Source organism: Meriones unguiculatus, chromosome 8, assembly GCF_030254825.1.
Source record: "Meriones unguiculatus strain TT.TT164.6M chromosome 8, Bangor_MerUng_6.1, whole genome shotgun sequence".
NCBI lineage: Eukaryota > Metazoa > Chordata > Mammalia > Rodentia > Muridae > Meriones > Meriones unguiculatus.
Window position 1 is genome coordinate 120,813,343 of NC_083356.1, and position 9,373 is coordinate 120,822,715.

The 9,373-nt window shown below is 62.2% G+C and overlaps 1 protein-coding gene across 1 annotated transcript; it reads left to right on the forward strand.

Moving 5' to 3' along the window:
* Nucleotides 1-2,864: 2,864 nt before the first annotated feature.
* Nucleotides 2,865-5,924, forward strand: Dlx2 (distal-less homeobox 2). Its single transcript, XM_021659002.2, has 3 exons — nt 2,865-3,398; nt 3,839-4,023; nt 4,467-5,924. The coding sequence occupies exons 1-3, from the start codon at nt 2,996-2,998 to the stop codon at nt 4,890-4,892; spliced, it is 1,014 nt and encodes a 337-aa protein (XP_021514677.1). The 5' UTR covers nt 2,865-2,995; the 3' UTR covers nt 4,893-5,924.
* Nucleotides 5,925-9,373: the final 3,449 nt, after the last annotated feature.

The window sequence follows — 9,373 nt, forward strand, 5'->3', positions numbered from 1 at the left end:
TCAGTCCAGGATCCTGGGAATGGGTGGATCAAGCCGGGAGCCCCACACTTCAGCCTTGTGAACCGGCTCCAAACGGAGATGTGTTGAAACACACAAAGTCTGAGTGTAGACACCTAACTCGCCTCCAGTAGATCCAGGCAGAGTGAAAGAACCCGGGAGCGAAGAGTAACAACTGACTGGAAAAAGGGCTCAGCACCGCAGAGAAGCCTTATTCATTCCCCTCCAAATTCCCCGGACTCCCTCTTCAGGCCTCCTATCTGAGGAGAGCAGAGCGGTTCTCCTCAGAACTCGGGATCAAAGCATAAAACATCGATATCAATCAACACTTTCGGGTACTTGACTTTAGACCCAAGGAAGGAGATTCATTAGCTGTTTTGACAAAGCAACCAAATAATTTGGGCAAACCCACATTTTTTTGGAAGGGGGAGGGGTTCAGGCTGGTAAGCAGAGCACTCACAGAACTCAGCGGTAGACAGGGGGATGGCAGTGAATTTGGAGCCAGGTTAGGCTACAAAGCTCCGTCCAGACTAGCTAGCATCCTGAGAGGGTGTCTCGAGAAAACAAAACAAACAAATGAAACGAAACCTAAATCTGTGTCTGGTTCATCAGGAAAGTTCAAGCCTGGCTTTTTTTCCCCCCCTAGAAAGACAACTATAGATATCTCTCTCACCTCTCCCCACCATTTCTACTTTTCTCTGGGGCTTGGAGCATTCACCCTGCTGCTTGCAGGACCCTCATCTTGTTCCCAAGATAAAAGGGGGCTCAGTTCTATCTATCCCAGAATGATGCCTTTTCTTTCTTTCTTTACTTTCCTTCCTTCCTTCCTTCCTTCCTTCCTTCCTTCCTTCCTTCCTTCCTCCTTCCTTCCTTTCTTTCTTTCTTTCTTTCTTTCTTTCTTTCTTTCTTTCTTTCAACAGATCTCACCTGACTTTAACCTGTTATTGAGGATTGGGGAAGAAATGAAAACAGAAAACGTTTCACCACCATTTAAACTTGCAGGACATGCTTGAGGCTCAACAAAGGGGCAGAGAAAGGACAGTCACATTTTTAATTTTGACTCTCAAGGAACTGTTCTCTTAGGGCAAACCGGCTACACTGCGGTGACAGAGCACGGGGAGGGGACTTGAAGTCGGTCACTAAAAGGCAATCTGGATTAAGACCCCGGCGGCAGCACTGGCCACACAAAAGCAGCAGGGAGCAATTTAAAGTCAATGCAGGCCGGTGCTGAGAGCTGCGCCTGGAAAGCGGTTCTAACAAACTCATTCTTCCCCACATCTCCAGGCCTTCCTTAACCAAGTGGCTAAGAGCTAAATCCAGGCAGACTGGAAGGCGCATTACCTGCCTCATTATTCCGCTGTGCGAACGCTGGAGTTTTAATTACACACTTGCTTTTTTTCTGGGGAAGACCAAAGATCGTATTTTTGAAAGTATCAACTTGTTTTCCATTAGGCAGTTGTTGTAACAAGTTCTTTCAGTGACATGTTATGTCTTTAGGAAGGGATGCTTCAGATGGCGCGCACTAGCACAATTTTGTGGCTTTTAATTACTATTTTGTTCTTTTGGGGGGTTTCAGAGCCTGGCGCCTGGGCGTGATTAGACCGTCTACCAGGCCTGTTCGCAACCTCGCACGCTGTCCACCAGGTGGCGCCACAAAGCAGGCGCTGCCGCAGGATCGTCGGACTCGGGAGCCCAGCGCGGCCCGGTGCCCGTCACCTTCCCACTGAAAATCCCAGCCACCAGGAAGAGAAAGCGCCACTTTGATTTAATAATTAAAATTTAAAAAAAAAAAAAAGCTACGGAAGGAGAAATCACACCCGCGGGGGTAAGGTCCCATAACACGGAAGTGTAAAGTACGCGAAGTGAAACTTTTAATATTTGTTACAGCAAGAAAACCTTGACAATCTCTAACGCTACCAAAGTGTTTTGTTGTTTGTTGTTTTTTTTTTTCGTTCCCTTTTTTGTAAAAACACCGACTCAAACGACTTCGAAGGCTGTCTAGTCTGGGCCACCTTTCCCAAAGAGGAAACCTCAGTTCCCGGTTGGTTGATCCGCTGTGCATCATCCATTGCTCCGGCGCTCTCTGTGTTTAAGGAAAAGTGATTTCCAACACATTATCAGTAATGATACCTCTGGGCTCCTAGGGCTCTTCTCTCGGGCAATAAGGAAAAACGTTAAATATTATCCAATTAATTGGCTTAATATCTCTGCGGGGCTGCTGGGGAGCGTGTGGATTACTATTACGCGCGGTTTATGGATGGTTTAAATCAATTGGTCGTCAGGTGCCGGGCGGCTGAGGAGAGGGAGAGCCAGACGCCCGGAGGAAAAGGAGACAAAGCTGGCTCGGCCCTCTGCCTGGCTTTATTCGGTTTCCGTGACCCCGGACGGGAGGGACGGAACCGCTCCGAGCTGCGGGGAGAGAGGCGCGGGGGGCGCCGCTCCTTCCCGGGGGGCCGGACGCCTTCGGGCCCGCACCCCACCGAGCTGCGGGTTCGACTCCCGCTCTCCGCCGCGGTCCGGCGCGGACCCTCCCGCCGCCGCCTCCGCCTCCGTCGCCGCCGCCGCCACGTGACCCGGGTCCCCCCGGGGCGGCCCGGTCGCGGACTCCCGGCGCCCCGTGGCCCGCCGCCTCCGATTGGCCGTTGCTAGGTGACGTCGGCCGCGGGTCACGTGACGGGCGTTAAATGCCCACCCTGCGGGAGCCCGGCTGCCAGACAATCGTAAAGCCGCTCGGGGGTCGCTCACCTGCTCCCGCCTGCCCTCCCGCCCGCCCCCCCTCCGCCGCCGCCCGCCCCCCGCCCCGAGCCCGGGCCGGGAGCCCAGAGGTCCAGGAGGCCGCGGGGGAAAGGATGCGGCGGGCGGCCGCGGGGCCGAGCCGCGCGCCCTGATCCCGTCCCCCCGGGGGGGAGGAGGGGACGCGCGGACGGGCCGCCTCGCCCCTCGCCGCCCCTCCCCGCGCCCGCCCGGCTCCCGCGCGCTTCCCCCGGCCCGGCCCAGCATGACCGGAGTCTTCGACAGCCTGGCGGCCGACATGCACTCCACCCAGATCTCCGCCTCCAGCGCCTACCACCAGCAGCCGCCGCCGCCGAGCGGGGCGGGCGCCGGCCCCGGGGGCAGCGGCGGGCTGCACAAGCCGCAGGAGTCGCCCACCCTGCCCGTGTCCACGGCCACCGACAGCAGCTACTACACCAACCAGCAGCACCCGGCGGGCGGCGGCGGCGGCGGCGGCGGCGGGGGGGCCTCGCCCTACGCGCACATGGGCTCCTACCAGTACCACGCCGGCGGCCTCGGCGGCGTCCCCTACCCCGCCAAGGGCGGCTACGACCTGGGCTACACCGCCGCCTACTCCTCCTCCTACGCGCCCTACGGAACCAGCCCGTCCCCGGTGCACAACGAGCCCGGTAGGCGCGACGCGGGCATCCGGGGGTGGCCGGAGCCGGCCTGGCCGCGGGGGAGGGCCCGGGTCGGCGCGGGGGAGGACCGCGCGGGGCTCCGTCCACCCCGTCCTCCTCCTCCTCCTCCTCCTCCTCCTCCTGAACTTTAGTTCGGCCCAATCGCTGTTCCTGTCCCTCCACCCCACCCCAGGCGCCCCGGGGACAGGCCCGGCGGGCTGCCCGCTTGGGTGGCACGCCGTGCCCGCCTCCCGTCTCTCCGTGGGGCGCGGGTCCCCCTCCCTCTGTCCCCGCGGGCTTCCGTGGCCCGAGCTGAAAGTTCCCCAGGGCCTCCTCCCCCTCCCGGCTACGGCCAAGTTGGCACAGGCCCGGCCCGGGGTGCGAGGTCGGGGACTCCCCTGGGCCCCCCGGGCGGGACGGCGGGCGCTCACGGCTCCTTCTCGGTGCAGACAAGGAGGACCTGGAGCCCGAAATCCGGATCGTGAACGGGAAGCCAAAGAAAGTCCGCAAGCCGCGCACCATCTACTCCAGCTTCCAGCTGGCCGCCCTGCAGCGGCGCTTCCAGAAGACCCAGTACCTGGCGCTGCCCGAGAGGGCCGAGCTGGCCGCCTCCCTGGGCCTCACCCAGACTCAGGTGCGCGCTGGGCGCGGGCGGCCGGGAGGGCGGCCGGGAGGCGGGGGCGACCCGTCCGAAGTCGGCCTGCTGGTCCGTCCGCGCCTTTGGGCGACGCGAACGGCCGGGACGCACAGACCAACGGAACGATTCCCGAAGGGGCCGCGGCGCGGGAGGGAGGGAGGAGGAGGACCCGGGTGGACAGAAAGGCCATCTCTCCACCCGCCGCGGGGACGCGCGCGACCCCGGCGCCCCGACACCCCCCCTCCTCCCCAGCGCCCGCGCCCTGGCTCACGCCGTCAGAGCGCACAGTCAGAGCCCCAAACGCCGCAGGGACTCTGCGGCCCGGGCGAGCTGCCCGCGCCGGCGGGGTGCTCAGTGGTCAGCGCCGCGCTCCCGCCCTTGCTCCCCTGCGCTCGCTCACGCTCCCCTTCTCCCTCCTTTCTCTTTCTTCTCCCCCGAAGGTCAAAATCTGGTTCCAGAACCGCCGCTCCAAGTTCAAGAAGATGTGGAAGAGCGGCGAGCTCCCGGCCGAGCAGCACCCCGCCGCCGCCGCCTCCCCGCCCTGCGCCTCCCCGCCGGCGCCGGCCTCCTGGGACTTCGGGGCGCCGCCGCGGGCGGGGGGCGGCGGGCCGGGCGGCGGCGGCGGCGGCGGCGGCGGCGCGGGCAGCGCGGCCTCCAGCCCCAGCAGCGCCGCCTCGGCCTTCCTGGGCAGCTACCCGTGGTACCACCAGGCCTCGGGCCCCGCCTCGCACCTGCAGGCCGCGGCGCCGCTGCTGCACCCGTCGCAGACCCCGCAGGCCCAACACCACCACCACCACCACCACCACCACCACCACCACCACGCCGGCGGCGGGGCCGCCCCGGTGAGCGCGGGGACGATCTTCTAACCGCGAGGGCGCGGCGCCCCCCCGCCCGCCACCGCCGCCGCCGCCACCCAGCCGCGCTGGAGAGGGGGTGCCCGGGAGGCCCCCCGCGGGGCCACCCCTCGAAACGCCACGGAGCAACGGGAAAAGGAAAAAAAGAAGAAGAAAAGAGGAGGCCGCGTGGGATCCTCCAGCGCCCCCGGCCCCATGGAGGCCCACCCCGGACTTGCCGGCCCCCTCGGCGTGATCCGCTCCTCAGGGTCGTCGGTCTGTCCAGCCCCCCCCCGGCTGGGTCAGGCCCAGGGACGCCTCCCCGCCCTCGAGGCCCCCCCGGCCCTCAGAGGCTCCTCTTTCCTCCCCTGCCTGCCCCGGGGCTCCGCGCCAGTCGGCTCCGGTTCTTGACGTCCACGGGTCCTGCCCCACCCCCACGTACCCCGCGACCCCCGAGCCCACCGGCTTTTTTTTTCTCTCTGGGGGAGGGGAGGGAGCGGCTCCCCGCTCTCGAGACCCCAGATTCTTTTCCGGCTTTCCCCAGGAACACTCCGGTAGCTCCTCGTCCATCACCATGGAGTTTTTTTATTTTTATTTTTTTAAAAGTTTAGGTGCCTTTGCGGATGACCTCATTTTGATGTTTAAAAAAAAACTGATTTTTTTAATATGTGGACGCTGCAAAAAAAAATGTGTTTAAATTATCTTTTTTAAGATGAATTAAGGACTATTAACCCGGACCTCGACACAGAGTTTGTAAATAAGGGTGTCTGTGCGGATTTTCCCACATTTATTTGTACAAAATTTCTCATCTTTTCAGACTTTTTTGTAAACCCCCCAGTTGTGAAAACTGCGGCCTAGCAGTGACCTCGGCAACCCCTTCTCTTTTTTTCCCCTTTGAAATTTTTTCTCAGTTAAATTAAGCTACTGATTTGAATTTGTTTTTATCTTGTCCTAAAGTCTTTGTTCTTGAAATGCAAGGTATTTGGGGGTTATTTATTACGAAAGCAACATACTCTTAATGTTGATTTTACAATATGAAGAGATTATTTAAATAAATTATTGTTTTCATTGGAGGGTGTGCTTTTTCCATGGTCGCCAGGGTTCCCTCGGCCCGGACCTCGAGCGCTTAACCGGCCCGGAGTCGGATGAACCGAGATGCACTTTTGCACCTTCCCGAGGCTGCCGTGGCCATGAGCCACGCACGCACGAGTCCGAGACCGGCGCTGGGTCGCGGTGATGGGTTCAGCCCCGCTTCCCCAGCCTCCGGCGGCCTGACTCAGTCCGCGCCGGGCGGCCCCAGCCTCCGCCCGCCCGTCCGGCCGCTCTGGCGCCGGCGCCACCGTCCCGCCCCGGGCCGCCGCGGGGACCGAGCCGGCCAGGCGGTTCACCCGGGCCGCCGCGGGGACCGCGGCTGTCCCCGACCTAAGCTCGGCCACAGACCGGGACCAGACACCGACAACGGCCCCTCCCTCCCTCCCTGTGCCCCCAGGGCCCTGTGGGATCTGGCTGATGCCAGAACTCAGTGAGTCACCCTCGTGAGGCACGGTTGGCTGCTTTGGAATGTTGGGCAACCCCAGAGCACAGTCCTGCTCTACTACACACACACACACACACACACACACACACACACACACGCTCGTGCCTTCACAAACACGCCCGTTACACGCTGACACAAACACGCAAATGCAGTCACCACGGCAGACGCTTAGACCTCACACTGTTAAGAACCGGCAGGTCCGCAAACTGTTCGGCTCTCCTTCCCGCCAAGGGCCTCCCGGCCCAGCTCCCAGCTCTGGACTCTCAGTCTCCGGCGCTCCCTGCAGGTCTACACTAAAAGGCCATGTCACCGCAGGAGCTGCAGCCGGAAGGCCCCTCGGCCTCAGCCCCTGACTAGGTGACCTTCGGCAACCCTCTTAGCGTCTCCGTGTTGCAGTTTGCAGATCCCCAAGATAGAAGAAGCAATAACAGCAGCGGCTCAGAACGGCGAGCGGCTTAATGAACCCCTAATGAGGCGATGATGTAACTCCGCCCGTGATAAACACTAGATAAATTCCGGCGGTTTCGTGTTTCGTGTTACTGTTGGGTCACGGTGCTCCGAACGGGAGGAGGGCCTTTGCTTCTCAAGTCCGGTATCACTAAGGGGCCTGTCCAGGTTCACCTTGAGTGGAAGGGTTAGGGGTGGTCCCTTCCTCCACGTGCCTTGAGCTTCTTCCCTCTGAGGGACCCGTCTCTACAGGAAAGGAAGCTGGGCACAGAGCAGAACACCCCGCTTGCCAAGTTCAGGCCTCCCCTCCTCCGGTTCATGGGGGTCATCCGTGCAACTTCAGTTCATCTTTCGGGGAGGGGAAATAAAAAACGGACAAAACAACAACAACAGCAGCAGCCTCAAAGTGGAGGTGACTTTCTGGACTCGGTGGCGCCATCCTGAAGCTAACACTGACTTGTCCGATGGAACTGACTCCGGGCCTGCCCAGAGTGACCCGGGACGGTCTCTGGAAATGAAGGGGGCTGCGGTATTCGAAAGGCATGAATCTGGAGCTTCCCAGTGCCACTTCCCCATCTCCCAAGCCCCTGCCCTCCCCCACTTCCAAATTCTACCTTGTGATGTGTGCATGTGTGTGTGTGGTGTGTGTTCCCGCGCGCGCCAATAGCTGGTACCAGGCTTTCTCGTGAGGTTATGCCCTCCCCTCCTTTGCGCGCACTCCCCTCCCCGGCTCCTCAAACCAGCCTGGAAAGACGGGGCAGTAAATTGGCTGGTGTCGAGGATCTGCAGCAGACAAGATGATTAAGAGGCCTACGCCGGAGCGCCCCGGGCAGGGAATGTCAGCCCAAGTTGGAATCACGCAACAGGCCTTGGCATGAGCCGAGTCTGGGAGCCGGGAGGGCGGGCGGCCCCTCTCCGGGGTGGGCCGAGGCCCCACAGACTCGCCGGAGTCACCGAACCTGGCACTCGGCGGCGGCGGGGTCGTGCGGGGCCACGACGCGCCTTTTCGCCCGGCAGCGGGCAAAGGAGGGTGCAGGACCCGGGTGGGGTGGGGGGAGGGAGAGGACATGGTGGGGGGCGTGCCCGCGAACCAGAAGAAGAAGGGCCGAGGAGGTCGCGGAGATGCACCCACGTTCCGGGAGCGAGCGAGGGGGCGGGGAGGCGGAGGAGACAAAGCCGGGCTCCGGGAGGTGGGGTCCGGCTCCAGCCCCGCCGGGGGCGACGCGCTGGCAAGCCTTTCTCACAGGCTCCGGGCCCGCCCGGAGACGCCCGGCCCTGTGATCAGCCCGCCGCCGCACAGACACGCTCCCCCCCCCCCAGCCCCTGCCCCCACCCCGCACCGACTTGCGCTCCCCGAAGCAGGAATGAAAAATGGAAATGGGAAGCGGCGATCTGGGCTCCCTGCACTGGGAAACCAGCCGCGCTCCGAGCACACATAAATCTTCATTGTAATCCCCGTCCATTTACTCGCGTAAAACATCAGGCCAGAGACAGGATGTGACAAGCGCTGGGAAGACGGGGCGGGGGGGGGTGTGTGGGACCTGAGGGGTGGGTGCTCGGCCTTCTCCGCTCCACGCTCCGGAGGGGCTCCCCGCGTTCCCGCGCTCGGGCACACAGAGGTTGCGCTGGGCCCTGTGGGGCCGGCTGCAGGCCCGCCCCGAGGTCCCGCGCCCTTCGGCTGCACCCCGAGCCCCGAGCTGCCTCCCGGGCGGCGGCGGCGGAACTGCTGGTCCCTACCGCCGGCTGCCCAGAATTCCCGGCTCCGGGGTTGGGGAGGGAGGAAAGGAGAGCCTCAGGCGTCCCAGGCCTCCTCGACCAGGCTGCAACTCGGGACCGTTTAGGAGTCTTTTCCTCCGGCCTGCTCTCGGGACCACTTGGGAAAATTGTGAAGAGCCGAGCCTAGGAAGGATTCCCAGACTGGCGGGTCGAGTTTAGGGGGGAAGTATCGGGTTTACTGGGGGCGGAGAGGGCGGGGGAAAGTTGGAGCTACGTGGACAAACAGTTGTCAGGTAGAGGAAGCAGAGAGAGAGAGAGAGAGAGAGAGAGAGAGAGAGAGAGAGAGAGAGAGAGAGGTGTAGAGAAGGAAGAGCCAAGGGCATGCTGTGGTCGCTCTCCCCGCCTGTTAGAAAACCTCTCCCCAGTTCACGGGACTGAAAACGGCCCCCTTTGGCCGGTCAAAAACCCAGACAGAGCAACTGCCGAGCTCCTGACGCCACCAGCCCTTGCTCACGTCTCCAAACCCGCTCCTTTGCCTCCGGGGAACAGCGAGCGCCAGTGGCTTTAGTCTGTTTAGGGTCAGATGTTTGAGGCTCAAACTACCCATCTTTTCCTGAGATGAACACAGACACTCCCTTGCTATTCCACGTTGGAGCCGGGGGGCGGGGGGAGGAGGAGCGGGAGGGGCAGGGTCTCAGAAGCAGTTGGGTCCACTGGGGACCATCTCCAGCGAGGTCCTAGCTACAGGACCGGGCTCTCCCTGGTTCAGCTGCCTCCCGGCGCCGCGACACCCAAAGCCGCCCAGGAGCCCTCC

Excerpts from the sequence above, each read along its gene's own strand:
- Dlx2 (XM_021659002.2), top strand. The coding sequence starts at position 2,996 with ATGACCGGAGTCTTCGACAGCCTGGCGGCCGACATGCACTCCACCCAG. Across the intron at positions 3,399-3,838 it reads CCCGGTGCACAACGAGCCCG|ACAAGGAGGACCTGGAGCCC; the intron begins GTAGGCGCGACG and ends TTCTCGGTGCAG. Across the intron at positions 4,024-4,466 it reads TGGGCCTCACCCAGACTCAG|GTCAAAATCTGGTTCCAGAA; the intron begins GTGCGCGCTGGG and ends TCTCCCCCGAAG.